The sequence below is a fragment of the Australozyma saopauloensis genome, chromosome 1, assembly GCF_035610405.1.
Source record: "Australozyma saopauloensis chromosome 1, complete sequence".
Taxonomy (NCBI): domain Eukaryota; kingdom Fungi; phylum Ascomycota; class Pichiomycetes; order Serinales; family Metschnikowiaceae; genus Australozyma; species Australozyma saopauloensis.
In genome coordinates this window covers 79,555-96,476 of record NC_086131.1, presented here as the reverse complement: position 1 = coordinate 96,476, position 16,922 = coordinate 79,555, and the positions used below count along the sequence as shown (strand labels likewise).

Genomic DNA, 16,922 nt, shown 5'->3' with positions numbered 1-16,922 from the left:
TAGTCTGGCGGAATGTGGGGAGTTGGCGAGGCTGCTTGGTCGGTCTCAAGATTCAAAATTGATGAACCGGCATAGCTCGAAGTTCTACTGAACGAAAAATTTCTTTTTTCTTATTTTTTTTTTTTTTTTCTTATATTACAGGCAACAATAGAACACCTCTTGTGTCGTATTCATAAGATGTGTATTAGGATGCATACTTAGTGCATGAATAAAGGAATAGGTTCTTCAGTAAAAATGTCAGTGACCAAGCTTTATTAGTACTGTGGTGGCGCTTGGCCCTGGTATTGCTGTTGGCCTTGGTACTGCTGCTGTTGTTGATAGTTCTGTTGCTGCTCTACTTGAGCATCTTTAGTCATCAACTTCTCCAAAACTTGAGGGTAATTGCGGAAGATCTCGTCGAAACGATCTCTGTTTGTCATCTGGAATACCTCGGGATCGTTAGCCAAAGCAACGAAAAATGTAGAAATACCAGATTCAATGACTGCAAGAGAGACACGGGTGATCTGCATGGCAACGACGAAACAGAATGCCATAACAGGCGCATTAAATGAACCATTTCTGTTATATTCGGGTTTGGTGTACTTCAAGAAGAACCATGAAAACAAAGTCACCACGTAAGCCACAAACAAGGAATAGAGTTGCAATGAGGTATTCACGAAACAGTCATTAATCAAAGCATCCATACCCTTGTGACGAATCAAGTTGAAGGTGTTCTTAGCTGACTCGATGTATGGTTTTCCGTAGAGGGCCACGAAAATGTAAGCGTAGTGGTTAAAGTAACGCACCAACCAGTCCAAAAAGCCGAGAATCAAATCCAAAATGAGGAAACCACAACCAGCACAGATGTCTCCGTTGTCGAAGGACTGTGTCCTCAAAGCTTGAACAAGACCTCTAATCATTTGAAGAATGGACACAATTAAAGATCCGAAACAAATCGAGCCGAAACAATAAGTCATTGCCCTCTTGAATGAGCTCAAAGCAGGCCACTTGGGCTCGCCCTGATCTGAGCCAGCCAAATAATACCAGGTTCCGTAAATACCGGCTATGGTAACATGAATTACATTCTTCATGACCTCTGTGATGTAGTAACCAGCGAAGAAAACAAACACCAAAGCACCGATTAAACTACCTCTAGAACAAGTACCTCCGGTTTCGCTACAGCCGGGATTTCCAGCATCGGGCGAATACTTGATATAGCAGCCAACAACCACCATCAAGAAGAAAGCGGAGAATGCACCAGAGAGTAGAATACCACATAATGAAACCACTAAAGTTGATTTGTATCTTTTCATGACGTCGATGGAAATCTCGAGCACGATGGCACTGAATGGAATTCTGCTTCTACATCTCCAGTAGCAAAGAGCACTAATTGCAGTGAACACCAAAAACACAATTCCGGCCGACCAATAATGAAGTGCCAAATAATAAATACCCGTGGCCAATCCCAACAAGATGTTGAGAATCAAACCAGAGATGATGAATAATTTTGCGTTCAATCTAGCAAACACGAGGATTAGGAACGATAAGACCACGGCAATAACAACAGCAAATCCAAACAAGATAGCGGTGTTGGAATTGAGCGAGAAAGTGTTTGAACTATGGTAAATCGAACCACCTTGGTAGCTCCATGTTTCTCTAGCCGCATTGATGGCTATACCTGCCACAATGAAGAAGGCAACAAACACAAGCACGAAAAACAAGGCAAAGAACTTGTCATTGTACTTCGGTTTTTCGATTTTAAATGCTTCATCAAAATTCTCCGATTCGGCTGGTTTCTCCGTGTAAGCAACGGATTGTTGGTTCTCTGTATCGTTAGACATCTGGGGTCTATTGAGCAGTAATGTAGATGTTGAAGTTTGGGAGGTGCGAAATTGGGCACTTTATACCAATTGCCAATTCTGCTGACGTCAGGACCTATATGGTGATCAGATGAATTGTCCGAGATGCAAGTGACGCAAATAATGGTTTGAGTTGCGAATATATATGGCCAGTTGCTGGTTCTGTATGTAGCTCGTTCTGTATGTAGCCCGAGATGCGTTTTGTCTGCCGAAGGTGCGAAAAGAAAGGCTGCATTGGGGTGGAAGGGTGACAGAAGGCTTCTATCAACAAGCAGGGTTTCGAATTACTTTCAGATGTAATTTGGACTTCTTTTATATATTGTTAAAGATGCTGAATTTGGAATTCGGCAATTTGATGAAGAACAACGTTTTGGTTATGTGCCATGAGAGTTCTTGAGTTCCATGCATGATCAAGGCCCTCTTGTCTCAGGTGGCTTGTAGTTGCCCATTATGAGATTGATGGTCTGTGGGGTATTTTAAAACGTTGATTTGATTTCACTCGAGGATTGCAGGCTTGAGCTCGTTGGAATAATATCCGGCTGATTCTAAATGTCGATATTTGCCCGAAGATTCTCAGGTGGATTCAGATTTAGCACATGTCTTGTCTTTTCTCATGCAATGGAACCTCTTGGACACAGGACTTTGTGTAATAATAGTCCCTGCTAAGAGATTCGAAGAGAAGATTTTTGATATAAAAGAGGTTGAAGGGAGTGGGGTAGCTATAATTTAAGTCATGAATTTGAGTCTTGGAATTTTAGTCAAGCTTTTCGATTTTTTTTAGAATTGAGATTTGTGATAGTTCATTAAAACGCTTTTCTTTGTCAAGAATGCCACAAATCTGTAGATTCCAAAACAGGAACAAAAAGAAGAATGAACAAAAAGAACATACGGAAGCATACAAATACTCAATTAAGTATGATGTCTATCGATTCTATGGATAATCGATTTGATCCATCATCTTTCAGTCTCCTTTTGAGTATGCCAAACACATCACTCCTAAGAAATTAAGATTGAACTAAAGACTCGATCGAGAGGCTCGAGGAAACTTTATTATATCAAGTAAATCATCATATGCTTTGCCGCATGGAATCTCTACCTATGGAATAAGCACTGCACAATCGTAACGCGCTAACGTCAAACGGAATTGAGAACCTCTCTTGTAATAAGAGTAAGTGTCGCCCTATAAGATTCACAAAGCATCAAATATGCGTGGCTTTTTACACTTCATATTCTTAGGATGCACAGTTGCCTTGTCCCCGTATAAATATGGGCAAGATATTATGAATATCGAGGCTTCTGCTTCCTTACTTGACCAACTATACGGTGAATTGGTTGATTCCAAAGAAAGTAGAGAACACAAGTTTAACTGTATTAATGAGGGAAAAGTGTCAACTACCAAAAATAATGCAGGAAAATCTGATTTTGTCGAAGATGTGAATTACAATGAGAGATTTGCGTTTGGCACTTTTCAGACAATGAATGATTTGATTCGTATTTCTGAAACGCAGCAGAGGACATCCAGAATGAATGCACATGAAAAATATCTCACTCACAGATCCAGTATAAAATTCCCTGAAAATGACGACACCTCCGACCTCTTTACTGGTGGGATATTTGGTGGACTATTAACGTTTGGAGGTTTCAAAACGATGCAATGCTTCAATTCGAACATGTTTGACCACCCTATTGACATAGCTATCGTTGGAGCGCCCTTTGATACTGGGACATCCTACCGGCCAGGAGCTAGGTTCGGCCCAGAGGCCATAAGACTGGGTGCTAGAAGACTTCATGAGGGAGTGACACCAGTCAGAGGAAATGGTCCAAATTCTAAATTGAGGAAAGTGAATCCATACGACTCAAAGTCACACAATTTTACTATTATTGACTGTGGGGACGTCCCAATGACTCCATTTGATAATCGATTTGCACTTAATCAACTATACCGAGCCGAGAGAGCCATCCACAAGCATTCTACATCAGGCAAAGTGGATATTCCTCTGCCAAAAATTATTACAATTGGAGGAGACCATACGATAACTTTGATGGCCTTGCGCCTGGCTTACGAAAAGTATGGAAGAATTGCAGTTCTTCACTTTGATAGTCATATCGACACCTGGAACCCGAAAATTCTTGGCGGCGGATACTCTGACTACATGTCTTTGAATCACGGGACGTTTCTCCATTATGCCGCCGAAAATGGATACTTGGAGCCAGGAAAGTGCTTTCATTTGGGTCTTAGAGCTCCGTACATCCTGGCTACTTATGACCAGAAGCATGACAGGGAATGTGGCTTCAACACGATAACGGCTAGAGATCTAGATGATATGGGCAAGGAAAAAATAGTCACTCAAATTAAAGAGACCGTTGGGGAGACACCAGTGTACGTGTCGGTCGATATAGATGTTCTTGACCCCTCTACTGCTCCTGGAACAGGCACCATGGAGATCGGCGGTTGGACTGGTAGAGAGCTTCTCACAATATTAGATGCTCTAGAAGGACTAAATATCATAGGTGGCGACGTGGTAGAAGTTTCTCCACCATATGACACCAATAGTGAGGTGACGAGCTTGGCTGCGACTGCTATCATCGATTCATTACTAGGATTATTGATAGTTCAATCTATTTAGTTTAATGGGTACAAGAGTATGAGTTACGAGTATTATATATCTTAGCGTGAGAGAAGTTCAAAGCCTACTCATATCAAATACATTCTAAAAATTCTTACACCTGATAAACATTTCTTTGTCATGTTAGGAGGTGGATTACTATTGAGATGTTAGAGATTAATTAGATCAGTACTCGTTGTATTAAAACTAGAGAATCTCCTGGTTTCTATAAACTAGGGATTATCTTAGTATATTTATATCCGTTCTGCTTAGTTAGGGATGTCCGAGTCGGACTGCTTCAGCGAATCGGCCATACGGCGCGGTTTGAGGCCTAATTTGGCCCAGAATCCGCGTTTCCCCTAACATTCTCCCCCGCCTCATAAACGATCGTCCCGGTACGTTTTAAATTACTTCCATTCGATCTGACGTTGGATGGGAGTGGGAGTGCAGGAAGCTTCGCGCGTTGGTGCGTCACTTGGGGTCAGTGGCGTATAAGTTTCAGTGTCATGACTCAACATGTCAAGTACAAGGGCACGTGGTCTAGTGGTATGATTCTCGCTTAGGGTGCGGGAGGTCCCGGGTTCAATTCCCGGCGCGCCCCTGTATTTTTTCGATTTTTACTCATTTCAATTGTATGTCGTTGCTATGAAAGGGCTGAAGCTAAGGTTCTCCTTCAATTTTGGGAGTTTCTACCCGGAAACGCAATTTTTCGGACACACAACCCTGGTACCGAGATCGGTGATCGGACCGAGGTTTATATACACTCTTAATCTCGGGATTCAAAAGCGGAATTCGGGTCGTGTGCAGCATCTATGTGAATCACCTTCGGAGTATAAATTACAAATCTTTCTAAAATGTTTCATAACAACTTCAGCAGTTCCTCATTCCACCTTGATCCCAAGGCATTCAACAACAAGTTTAAGTCTTTCTAGCTCCATACTTTTCCATTCGATATTTGCTTTGCAGTGCATGCATTAATAATTTGAAATTGTCCCCGCAAATACAAATAAAAGCGCCAGAAAACCTGGAAAGAATGATTCAAAGCGATCGTTCTTCATCGGAGTCTCGAGAAGCATCCATAAAGGAGACCAGCGACCCTAGTATGACTTGTCAGCCAGCAAAAGAGGCTACAGATATCGAGAAGGAGCCTGTTCTGAATAAATCTCCAGGGATTGCAGACATCCCCGACGGAGGCTATGGTTGGTTCATTGTGCTATCTTCCTTTCTCTTTAATTTTGCGACTTGGGGTGCTAACTCAGGATTTGCCGTATATTTATCACATTACTTGAACGAACAGACATTTCCAGGTGCCGATAAATACGATTACGCTCTCATAGGAGGTCTCACATTTGGCGGTGGGCTCTTGTTCTCTCCGTTTATTAATTGGCTTCAGGGCAAAATTGGAGCTCGGCCCACCGCCGGTGCGGGTGTTGTGTTTCAGTTTGCAAGTCTTCTCTTGGCCTCTTTTGTGACGAAATTGTGGCAATTGTATTTAACGCAAGGCTTGCTCCAAGCATTTGGATTAGCCTTCATGACGATTCCTGCCCTTCTGATTCTTCCTCAATGGTTCAAGCATAAAAGAGCCTTTGCTGTGGCCATAGCTGCTGCAGGCTCTGGCTGCGGAGGTGTCGTATTTAACTTGGCTATGCAAAAAGTGATGCAAGTACGTTCAGTACACTGGGCTCTCCGAGTTCAAGCAATACTCTGTGTTGTATCAAGTACATGTGCCACACTTTTACTTCGTACTAGAATGGAGGTCAAGTACACCATATGGGATGCATCTGTCGTGAAAAGTGGTGCGTTTTTGTTATGCATACTATATTTGATTTTTTGTATGTTCGGATATGTCATTGTTTTGTATACAATGGCCAATGTGACCACTTCCATGGGCTACTCGCCATATCAAGGCTCTATTGCCTCTGCAATGATCCAGGTCGGCTCTGTATTCGGTAGACCCATTGTGGGCAAAGCTTCAGACCGATTCGGCCCTGTTACCGTTGCTTCAGTTGCATATTTCCTCTCTGGTGTGTTTGTGTTTGCCATGTGGATTCCCGCAAAGAATTACGCTACTATCATTGCGTTCTGTCTCATTATGGGCGCTATAATGGGTACGATCTTCGCAACTTTCCCATCCATTAATACAAAGCTCTATGGCCTACATAGGGCTTCAGTGGGTCTTTCTTTGTCATGGCCGTTCATGGCAGGTGCGGGAATTGCTTCGCCCGTCATCGGTCTCACATTGAAGACAGGAAACAATGGTTTTGTGGGCTCTGGCCAGTATACTGATTGCGCTATTTTCGCTGGCGCCTCTTTTATGGCATGTACATGCATGTTATTGTTGATAAGAGGATATATTATCTTCAGAAATGAGGTCTCTGATACAGACACTGATGAAGGCCATCTTCACATAAAAGTGCCAATCTGGGAGCCATTCAGATATGCCCTTGCCATACGCGACAAAGTATGATTCAATGCGGTCTCGTACTATCGAGCCACTTAAAATAACATTATAGAGTAACATGTGGTGAGAAATAGTTCCATACTTAATGAGTTTGAAAAAAACGAAACATCATGATCTTAAAAAATGAGTGTAGAATTCATTATTGTCTGAAACAAAGGTCCGCGAATCAATTGATGTACCCGAGAAAACCCACCCAAACAAATGGTTCGACAGCGGGGAAAAAAAAAGTATCAAGAACAAAATAGAATTTGGAAAAGGTGCATGATTTGACCAAATCTTTCGAATGTGACGATGCCTGTTCTTGTCTGTGTCACCAAATTCGCGATGCTCTTCGCGCACTATCAGTTAATAATACAGTCTATCAACTCAGAACAACAGTGTCAACTCCCAATATTACTTCAGAGGATAAGATCTTCACGCAGTAGCTTCTCGAAAGTTCAATTCCATGGAGAGAGACGATTCAAGCAGGCCTGGCGCCTCAGACTCATCTTCCTTGAATATTGATTCGGCCATCTCTCAGGCATCTCTAAATACATCATCATCCGCAAAATATTCTAATTTTAATGGAGAGACAAACCAAATAAGCAACATGCCTGACTATTTACCCGATAACACTATTCCAGTTGCGCCAATGGGGATTCCAAAGCTGTATCTCAATGGTAGCACATACTCTGAGAAAACCCAACAGAATAGCTCACTTTCTACTCCAAGTGTCGGTTCGGATCCTATAGCAAACATGCATTCGTCATATGTTCATTATGCGGACGATCCGAAACTGGTAGTGGGACTGAACATGTATGACCCTCTGTTTAATACTCCGTATAGCATATCGACACAAAACTCCCATATTGATGGACAGTTGACAAACAGCATTGCCGGAGTTCCACCAGTGCAAGTTGTGCAACTACCACCTGAAGACCATTTGGTAGTCGGAGACTACTCGAACGAGCTTCTATTCCATTATGTCACACAACTTGAAGACAAGCCTCATTTCAATGTCAAAACCATCCGGATCGAAGAGTTGAGCTCATATGATCTGAAAGTTCCATTCTCTATGCATCTTCTCATAAACGCCGATAGCGGGTCTACTGCCGAGTTAGAGACAATCATTCCAATACTATTGGCGGGCGCCCCTAGCTTCAAAAGTTGTGAGAAACTTTCGTATCACATCGTATTTCCATCTACAATGAAGTGGTCGGAGACTCCTGAATCTTGGACCAATGTTTACACTCAGTTCATGGATGCTCTCAAACAAGCTGTTGGATCGAAGGTGGAGCAATGTTCTATAATCCGCAAATTTGATACAAGCACAATATACATAACCGAGATCGATGCACTCGTTGCTCTTGGAAAGGATATGTCAGATGACATATCTAGATGGGAAAACCTTCGCATTCTTGACTACAGCTATAATTGTCTCAGGCTACTCCCTGGAGTCAAATTTCCCGACTCATTGGAAGTCTTGAACATAGGGGGAGGCGAGTCACTAGAAACACTTGCAGGGTTCAAGATGCCACCCAATTTAAAGGTACTTGATGTATCTCACAATCAACTCAAATCCATCGATTATGTTTTCCCACCAAGTCTTCGCCGCTTGAACCTACAAAATAATTGCATCTACTCATTGGACTATATTAAATTACCACAACAGCTTTCTGCCCTTGATCTATCACAAAATAGGATAGATACAATCAAATATGTTAATTTTCCTCGCGAGTTAACTTTTTTATCTGTCGCTCACAACCCTATCGAGTGCATGAAGGGGGCACGATTTCCCGAGAAGGTAGAATACTTAGACGTTTCATGCATTCCAAACGAGTCTATGGCTGGAATTAAATTTCCGGATAGTACGTTGTGTCTCAATCTTCAACTGTCCATGACAAATACTCGTGGATTGAAGCTACCGCCGTATGTCAAAGAGCTCAACATGGCTTGTAATGGTGTGAATAGCATCAACCCATTGAAATTGCCGAACACAATTGAGAAGTTGTTTTTGGCTAACAATAACATCAAGACTTTGAGCAAGGTTTCATTCCCAACAGGATTAAAGGAGCTTTATTTGGGCAATAATCTGATCACATCATTAAAAAACGTCCTGTTTCCACCCACATTAGAGGTTTTAGACATGGAAATGAATCCTGACCTTGAAGAAAACGAAAAAGACATATCGTCACTCAAGGACGTTATCTTGCCATCAAACCTTCGGATTTTACGTCTAGGATATCATCTGATCAAAGCAATCGAGAGCATGGACTTTCCGTTTTATCTCGAAGAATTGAGTATTCAGTACAATGACTTAAGAATGTTCCGAAATGTGAAATTTGGGCCCAAATTGCGATTTTTAGACCTCTCGGGCAACCAAGAGCTCATGAATGTGGACAATGTTTACTTCCCAGAGACGCTACTTGAAATGAGAATACCTTCGACTCTCTTGAGCAACTTGCCTGCTGACATCGTGAAAAGAGCTAATAATAGGGAACTCATATTAACCAAGTCGTTACCATATACTATATAGAACGTTTTAAATATACACGTAGGCTTATGGAATCCGAAGCAAAGTAAAACGCTTCCATGCAAAATTCTTACTTGTAGAAGTACAGAGTATCCGATCCTTCTCTTTCCGCAGTGAACCAGAACGCCTTAGCTGGTTGTGCATTGTGACGGTAGTCCTTAGAGATATTCTCAGGATTACTCCTCCTCCTCCTCATCGTCCTCGTCAGAGTTGTCCTCCTTCTCCTTGCTATCCAAGAGGGCCTGCAATTGTGCATCCTCAGTGGCAGTGACAGCTTTAGGAGCCATAGTGATTTTGATGTTACCACCAGCAGACTCGATGGAAGCAGTGACTTTTTCGATAGCCTTCTCCAACAAAGCGATACCCTGGTTCTTGTCCAATGCTTGGGTAGAGATGACATACAATGGAGCAGCGACCAACTTAGCCTTGACCTGCATTTGCTCGGTAGATTCGGCCTCAGCAGTCTTCAAAGCAGCCTTAATAGCGTCGATACCCTCGTAGGAGAAACATGAGACCTCGACATCTGCACGAACCTTGATAGGTTGTGGAGTCAATCTTCTGCTGATGTAAACCTTCAACTCCTCCAAGACCTCCTTGGAAGGAGCCTCAATATCGTCAAAGATGGATGGGTCGGCGATGGACAACTTGAAGGCATCGTAAGCGTGGCCGAACTTGCGCAGCAATGGCCAGCCAATGGTCTGATAAAGCTTCTCCAAAGAGAAGTTGTATTTCTCAGCACAGTGTCTCAAAATGGAATGCACAGCCTTGGATTTGTTGTATCTGTCGTCACACTTGACAATATCTTCAGCAGAAACTCTTCTCTTGGACAAATCAATGTAACCCTTTTCCTTGTCAACTCTCAAGACAACAACGACCTCGTTCTTACCGACACGAATTAATTTCTGGATGGATCTGATTCTTCTTCTAGACAATTCACTCAATAAAACCATACCTTCGATGTTGTCGTATTCGAGAAGTTTCACGTAAGCACCCATCTCGGCGATTTCCTGGACGTTGACCATGACAACCTCATCCACCTCGGGATATTTGTTCTCGTAGAACCTGTAGTTAGAGCTACTCATTTTGATGTGTTGGGTTCTGTAATTTGGAATTAAGACTGATCTTTCAGACTGCAGAAATTTCCAGATGTGAAGTGAGTCAGACACGACAATTTTTCACTAGCACTCTTTTGGGAAGTTGCAAAAATTGGCCACCATTAACATTATGAAAAAAAAATTGTGGCACTGGGGTTTGCCTGGGTAATTAGGTAGAATTTTCTCTTATGTATTTGTTTGGATACTAGCGAGCTTATTGAGTCTGATGGTCAAGATAAAGTAAGACTTCGCTTGTGAACGCCTTGCATAAGCATTCAACACTTGTTTTTCTTTTATTCAGTATCTTCTAATACGCGATACAACTTGCCCAGAAGCTAAATCATCGAGGTCTGGTGGCTCTCTACAATGTTCCTTCCAAACTTCTACCATAAGAAACTAAATCTTCAAAATTATGAAGTAAAAATCAATCTAAATATAAATTGATTCCGCGAATTAGTGTATGAAGTAGTATTGGAATCGTTCGAGCTCCTGATATTTTTTGATTTTTCATGGCGCGTGTGTTCGACGGGACCGTTTCTTGTTTTGTGTACCACAAACCACATCTTCCTCATGAAAGAATTCCAAACTTATAAGGATATCAATTTCTACATTCCCAGTAGATACAAAATTGAAAAGTGCTTAGGTCGCGGTACATACGGCGTAGTCTGTAAAGCCATGGATACCAAGGCTACGGAACCTATTCCTCTTGCTATCAAGAAGATAGGCAAGATTCTTACCAAAGAAGTCTTGATGAGAAGGACAATCCGCGAGTTAAAACTTATGAGGTTCTTCAAAGGTCACCCAAACGTATGTGAGTCCGATTTATTTGATCTACACAGAGTACTAATTCCAGATTGTGTCGTTAATAGACGTCCACCTAGTCATGGAAAAGCCATATGAAGGCCTCTATTGCTTTCAGGAGTACATGGAATATGATTTGTGTCGGGTGCTTTATAGCGCCACACAGCTTCTGGAGTTCCACATAAGCCACTTCGTGTACCAGATTCTTTGTGCAATCAAGTACATACACTCGGCGGGGGTGATCCACAGAGACTTGAAGCCAGGGAATATTCTTGTGTCACAAACTGGATCACTAAAAGTGTGTGACTTTGGTCTTTCTCGTTCCATTGGCTACTTTTATGAAAATGCCCCTCAACCTATCACCAACTATGTGGCCACACGGTGGTACAGAGCTCCTGAACTTCTTTTACGTTACGACCAATACGGTAAAGCAGTAGATATGTGGGCAATTGGATGTATCGCGGCAGAGTGCTATGGACGCCAGGCACTTATGCGTGGTGACAACCAAATGCACCAACTCCAGCAGATCTACAAGTACTTGGGCCCACCTCCTCAAGAGTACGCCATGCACCGGAATTGGAAAATCAAGGAATGCGCTATAAATCCCGTGTCCTGGAAACAAATCTATCCCTTCGCATCTGATGAAGGTCTTGACTTCATTGGGCGTCTTCTTCGCTGGCTCCCTAAAGATCGTATGACTGTGGAACAGGCATTGGATCATACATTTGTATCCCAAGTCAGGGAACATGGCCGGGAGCCACTGTGCAAAAAATCGTTTACGTTTGGCAGAGAGGAGAGCGAGCACAATTTCGAGTCGTTGAAAAACCTATTGAATGACGAAGTTAACGCATTTCAAATCCAACGTTGTGGAGGATGGGATGAGCCAAGGCTTAACTAAAAAAAATAAACATACATAAATTTCTTACAAATACACGATATTGAGTCTCCAGAATCTTTCAGGTTGTGCTTCACAAAATTTTCATGTGATAATTGATTTGTTGGCGTGAATTGGCTGCAAAAAAGTGACATCCAAAGACTGCGCACAACAACCTCTGGGCAATTCGAAACAGGGTCCTAACCAGGGCATTAGTTTATGAAATTTTGATGGGAATTGTCGCCGTAAGCAAATTGCGTCCGTTTACTTTGTGGTTTTGCAAGTAAAAGAATTTTCGGCAATTTCGGCAGTTCCGTATTCGCTATCATGTCTTTACCCCGTTTTAGGAAATCCTCGGTTAGACCCCTCTGCATGTACTAGCTATATAAGGATACCCCATAATCATACATTTTTCGGCGCCAGCTAGTTTTCGCTAGGATATACAAGCAAAATTAAGCCGGCTAAACAAATTGACTGAATACAGTTCGTTCGAACAAATTATCGATTTCCCGTTTGCATTTTTAGTAAGTTTTCTCCGAAAGCACTACACTACTACTAATAATTGATCTTGCACAAGAAATTCATCTGATGACTGAACATGAGAATCTAGAGATCATCAAATTTGTGGTCACATTGGGTGATGGCACTGTCAATGAAGTGCCGGTGAAAGGAAGTGATGACATTCACTTCATAATTCCCGCCGACACAGACTACCAGACCACAATCCATTTCCGAGTAAAGAAAAGCAAGATTGTCAAATTGGTTTACAAGCAAGAAATGAAAAAGTTCGGCATTGTGGTGAAGAGAGCAGATCATTACGTTGGAGACGAGTTTGAGCCCCGGGAAGAGGAGTATGTGGTGGCATTCAAACAGGATCGTTCGCCTCAGGGTATCATTTCGAGGGGCACTTTTTGGTGTAATTCTAAGTACTTTGCTGATGAGGAAGAATTGTTTGAGTCGCCATGGAGACTCACGATCACCTAAAGGAGAAGCAAAGATGCTGCGCGTACGAAAATTGGAGCCTTGCCAATTGACCATTTTCTGTACAGAGGTATTTCCTTTCATTTTGAAATAAAAGTTTTGTGGTTATTACGATTGTTTCTAGAGAAGTGTCCAATTAATCTGCGTCGAATATGATCAGACGGCAGTATCGTTTCAACAAATCAGAGCAAAAAAGGCGACGAAAAAAATTGCAGAACCCATGAATTTAGGAATTTCTAAGTATATCTGTCTTTAATTTATCCTCCTTTAATTCTTGCAACACTCTTATTCCTTATCTATGTCCCGCACGTCACTGGCCTAATCTCTTATCAATTGAACTTGCCACTGAAGAAACCCACACCCGACTACCCCACAAATCATGACAAAGATCAGACCACCGACTCATGCGGGAACATGGTATTCAGCAAATCATGATACCCTCTCTAAACAATTGACGAAATACTTCTCCAAAGCACCTAAGTTCGAAAGAGGCGCTAGGGTCATTGTAGGCCCACACGCTGGCTATACATACTGTGGTGAACGTCTCGCTGAGTCATATAGTGTATGGGACTTGACGAATACGAAATGCGTTTTCATTCTTGGTCCTTCTCATCACGTTTATTTCAAAGATAAGGTACTTGTTTCTCAGTACGATGCATATGAAACTCCTTTGGGAAATATAAAGGTGAATACAGGTATCCGTGATGCTCTTATAGGTCTGGGTAAGGGTTGTGGTTTTGAAAAGATGTCAGAGTCAGTGGAAGATGATGAGCACCTGTTCGAGATGCATTTGCCTTTTTTGGCTTGGCGGTGCAAACAAGATCAGGTTTCACCACCAAAAATCGTTCCGATCATGTTCTCTTCTCTATCTGAAAAGGCCTGCGAAAAGGTTATAGCTGCTCTTCTGCCCTACTTTAGTGATGATAGTTATACTTTTATTGTGCTGTCTGATTTCTGTCATTGGGGTAAGCGCTTCGGGTACACAGAATATGTCGCAAGTGGCGACTTAGATGATTTGGTCCCATTTCATGAGTCAGACGATCGCTCAGTTCCAATATATGAGTCCATCAAGTTTTTGGACCAGTCTGCAATGCTTATAGCCTCTGAGGGCTCGCTGGAGAAATGGAGCAGGTACATCAAAGAAACAGGAAACACAATATGCGGCCAAAAACCCATTAATGTTGTTTTAAAATTAATCGAGGAGCTACAGCGTAGTGGCGGTAGAACGGCATCGAGCACTGTGTTCGAATGGATTGGATACTCACAAAGCGGAAAGGCCATCAAGTACTCTGATTCAAGTGTCTCATATGCATCTGGGTACGTCAGACTATTGCCCTCTGCAAACACAAGTGTCGTGAAGGGTTAGGAAAATTTCCTGCAAACCCGGGATCAATTGACTATTTGCTTTCTTTTTTCTGAGTCTTTGATCTTTCTGTCATTGATAACATTCAAACAGTTGTTCTCGCCTAGCCTAGAAAAAAACCTTCACCAAAATATATAGAATTGAATATCCTATAAGAATCCATGCATATGAAACGATTAATCAAAATACATTTTAATGTTGATGCTAATTTCCCGATTGAGGTGACAATGCAATTGAGTTTACCTTACCCCATACTTACCTACTATTGACCCCTCCGGTACTTCCCCACGAAACACAATCACGCAATCTTTTCGCAGTGAACATAGATGAGCCATGGATGCTAATTATTTTGGGAAATGCAAAGCGTCGGAGCTTAGAGCGGAAATTGGCCAAGCTCGAAAGAAAGGCAAACCAAACGCAAGAGTCAAGGTTGTTCTCAAAAAAATCATCTCCAACATAATCCTCAACAAGGTCGAGCTTGCATCGCTCATGAATGAGGTTGTTTATCTCCTAACATTGGATGACTACGAGATCAGCAGGCTCTGTTCTCATTACATTGTTCATTATGCGGCCTACAACCCAGAGGATGCCCTAAACGCATTGGAAATCTACCACCGATTTGCGCAAGATAAAGATCCATTGTTGAGGGCACTATCAGTGAAAACAGTTTCGTCTGTGCGGCAAAAGGACTTCTTCCGCCAAGGACTTATCATAACACGCCCCTTGCTTGACGATAACAATCCACACGTGAGAACTGCGGCTGCTTTTGCTGTTGCACGTTTGTTTCATGAAAACCAAGTGAAAGTAGTAGATTCTGGACTTATAGAAGGCCTAAATGATCTACTCTATGATGAGAACAAAAACGTCGTAGCCAGTGCATTAGCTGCCCTAGACTCCATCATACAATCTTCACCCTCCCATAGTCTCAATGTGAACAAGGAGCATCTGCTTTCTTTAATCGCCGGCATCGGAACAACTAGCGAGTGGAAACAAGTGTCTTTGCTAGATGCTCTCATGTCCTATGTGCCACAAAGCTCAGATGATGCCTTAGAAATGATGGATGCGGTCTTGCCTTGTTTTCTGCATGAAAATACCGCCGTGGTTCTAAATTCCGTCAAGCTTGTGGTCTACTTGAGCAACTTCATTGCATCACCAGAGTCAAATTTCTCGGGATTAGATAAGCGGTTGGGTTCAGCTTTGGTGTCAATGCTCTCCAAACCACCAGAAATCCAATTTTTAGTATTGCGAAACGTGATCTTGATTCTACTCGGCCGCAGATATCTTGTCGATGTGGATGTAGAGCTGTTTTTCTGGAACTTGGATGATCCAATGTACATTAAGGACACAAAGCTTGAAATCATATATTTATTGGCGGATGAGGGCAATTACGAGATCGTATTCCGCGAGCTCGAGGAATATGCGACTGATGTGGACGTCAAAATGGCCCGCAAAGCAATCCGTGCCTTTGGAAACTTGTCCATAAAATTAGAAGCCGCTGCGGATAGATGCGTTGCTCTTTTGATTGACTTGCTAGCAGGTGAATCTCCCCGAATTGCTCAAGAGGCAATGATTGTTATGACAAACATTTTACGGAAGTACCAAAACACATACGATGACACATTAGACCACTTTGTCATTCATTACAAAACCATGGAGGATGATGATGCTAAAATCGCGCTATCTTGGATTCTCGGGAATTATTCCGAGAGTATTACATTTACGAGCGAGGCTCTCAAATATCTCTGTGATACTTATGAAAAGGAAAGTGTGCCCGTTCAGCTTGCAATCATGACAGCTGTGGTGAAGTATTATGTTGCTAATCCTCTGGACGCAGAGTCTTTGGTACTTCAAGTGCTTAAGTATGCGACTGAAGAAAGCGGCAATCCGGATCTTCGTGAAAGAGGATTGTTCTACTGGCGGATGATAACCCATGAGTACAATGCTGAACCCGGGCCAAATCTTCAAAAGTATACCAAGCATGTCGTTATGGAGAGGCGGTGCCAAATTACGCCAGATGCTGAAAATATTGACCCTGCAAACCTTGAAGAATTGGAGTTAAACATTGGAACACTAGCTTCTATTTATTTGAAATCAGTTAGGGTTGTATTCCGATTTGCCAAGCAAAAATCCCTACCAAAATCTCCGGCCCTTCAAGAGAGAAGAAAAAGCATGTCCTCACCAAAAAAGAGTAGCAAGGAGACAAACCGGAAGCATGAGCTGATGAGATTAGATAATGTGCGCCCGCCACTTTATAGCGCGCCGAGGAGTCGGAGCACTGCCAGTATTACAGCAGACTCGCTTGCAGATTCTGTCGAGAGACCTTCCGAGTCATTAAAAAATAAGTTCGTCCGTCGCGCAAGCTCAATGATGGGCAAAAAACATACATAACCAG

At 42.4% G+C, this 16,922-nt stretch overlaps 9 protein-coding genes and 1 non-coding gene across 10 annotated transcripts; 7 read left to right on the top strand and 3 right to left on the bottom strand.

Moving 5' to 3' along the window:
- Positions 1-254: 254 nt before the first annotated feature.
- On the bottom strand, positions 255-1,820 carry PUMCH_000043 (uncharacterized protein; the record flags this gene model as incomplete). Its single annotated transcript, XM_063019143.1, has 1 exon — positions 255-1,820. One exon carries the CDS (start codon positions 1,818-1,820, stop codon positions 255-257), a length of 1,566 nt encoding a protein of 521 aa, XP_062875213.1.
- A 1,223-nt stretch (positions 1,821-3,043) lies between these two features.
- PUMCH_000042 (uncharacterized protein) lies at positions 3,044-4,465 on the top strand (the record flags this gene model as incomplete). The annotated part of the gene is made up of 1 exon (XM_063019142.1): positions 3,044-4,465. One exon carries the CDS (start codon positions 3,044-3,046, stop codon positions 4,463-4,465), a length of 1,422 nt encoding a protein of 473 aa, XP_062875212.1.
- A 508-nt stretch (positions 4,466-4,973) lies between these two features.
- On the top strand, positions 4,974-5,045 carry PUMCH_000041. Its single transcript has one exon. It is a non-coding gene; the product is annotated as a tRNA-Pro (tRNA).
- Positions 5,046-5,477: 432 nt separating this feature from the next.
- Positions 5,478-6,911, top strand: PUMCH_000040 (uncharacterized protein; the record flags this gene model as incomplete). The annotated part of the gene is made up of 1 exon (XM_063019141.1): positions 5,478-6,911. The coding sequence occupies one exon, from the start codon at positions 5,478-5,480 to the stop codon at positions 6,909-6,911; it is 1,434 nt and encodes a 477-aa protein (XP_062875211.1).
- Positions 6,912-7,350: 439 nt separating this feature from the next.
- Positions 7,351-9,420, top strand: PUMCH_000039 (uncharacterized protein; the record flags this gene model as incomplete). Its single annotated transcript, XM_063019140.1, has 1 exon — positions 7,351-9,420. The coding sequence occupies one exon, from the start codon at positions 7,351-7,353 to the stop codon at positions 9,418-9,420; it is 2,070 nt and encodes a 689-aa protein (XP_062875210.1).
- Positions 9,421-9,593: 173 nt separating this feature from the next.
- PUMCH_000038 (uncharacterized protein) lies at positions 9,594-10,499 on the bottom strand (the record flags this gene model as incomplete). The annotated part of the gene is made up of 1 exon (XM_063019139.1): positions 9,594-10,499. The coding sequence occupies one exon, from the start codon at positions 10,497-10,499 to the stop codon at positions 9,594-9,596; it is 906 nt and encodes a 301-aa protein (XP_062875209.1).
- Positions 10,500-11,081: 582 nt separating this feature from the next.
- Positions 11,082-11,411, top strand: PUMCH_000037 (uncharacterized protein; the record flags this gene model as incomplete). Its single annotated transcript, XM_063019138.1, has 1 exon — positions 11,082-11,411. The coding sequence occupies one exon, from the start codon at positions 11,082-11,084 to the stop codon at positions 11,409-11,411; it is 330 nt and encodes a 109-aa protein (XP_062875208.1).
- A 1,381-nt stretch (positions 11,412-12,792) lies between these two features.
- On the bottom strand, positions 12,793-13,251 carry PUMCH_000036 (uncharacterized protein; the record flags this gene model as incomplete). The annotated part of the gene is made up of 1 exon (XM_063019137.1): positions 12,793-13,251. The coding sequence occupies one exon, from the start codon at positions 13,249-13,251 to the stop codon at positions 12,793-12,795; it is 459 nt and encodes a 152-aa protein (XP_062875207.1).
- Positions 13,252-13,546: 295 nt separating this feature from the next.
- PUMCH_000035 (uncharacterized protein) lies at positions 13,547-14,533 on the top strand (the record flags this gene model as incomplete). Its single annotated transcript, XM_063019136.1, has 1 exon — positions 13,547-14,533. One exon carries the CDS (start codon positions 13,547-13,549, stop codon positions 14,531-14,533), a length of 987 nt encoding a protein of 328 aa, XP_062875206.1.
- Positions 14,534-14,863: 330 nt separating this feature from the next.
- PUMCH_000034 (uncharacterized protein) lies at positions 14,864-16,918 on the top strand (the record flags this gene model as incomplete). The annotated part of the gene is made up of 1 exon (XM_063019135.1): positions 14,864-16,918. The coding sequence occupies one exon, from the start codon at positions 14,864-14,866 to the stop codon at positions 16,916-16,918; it is 2,055 nt and encodes a 684-aa protein (XP_062875205.1).
- Between the last annotated feature and the right edge of the window lie 4 nt (positions 16,919-16,922).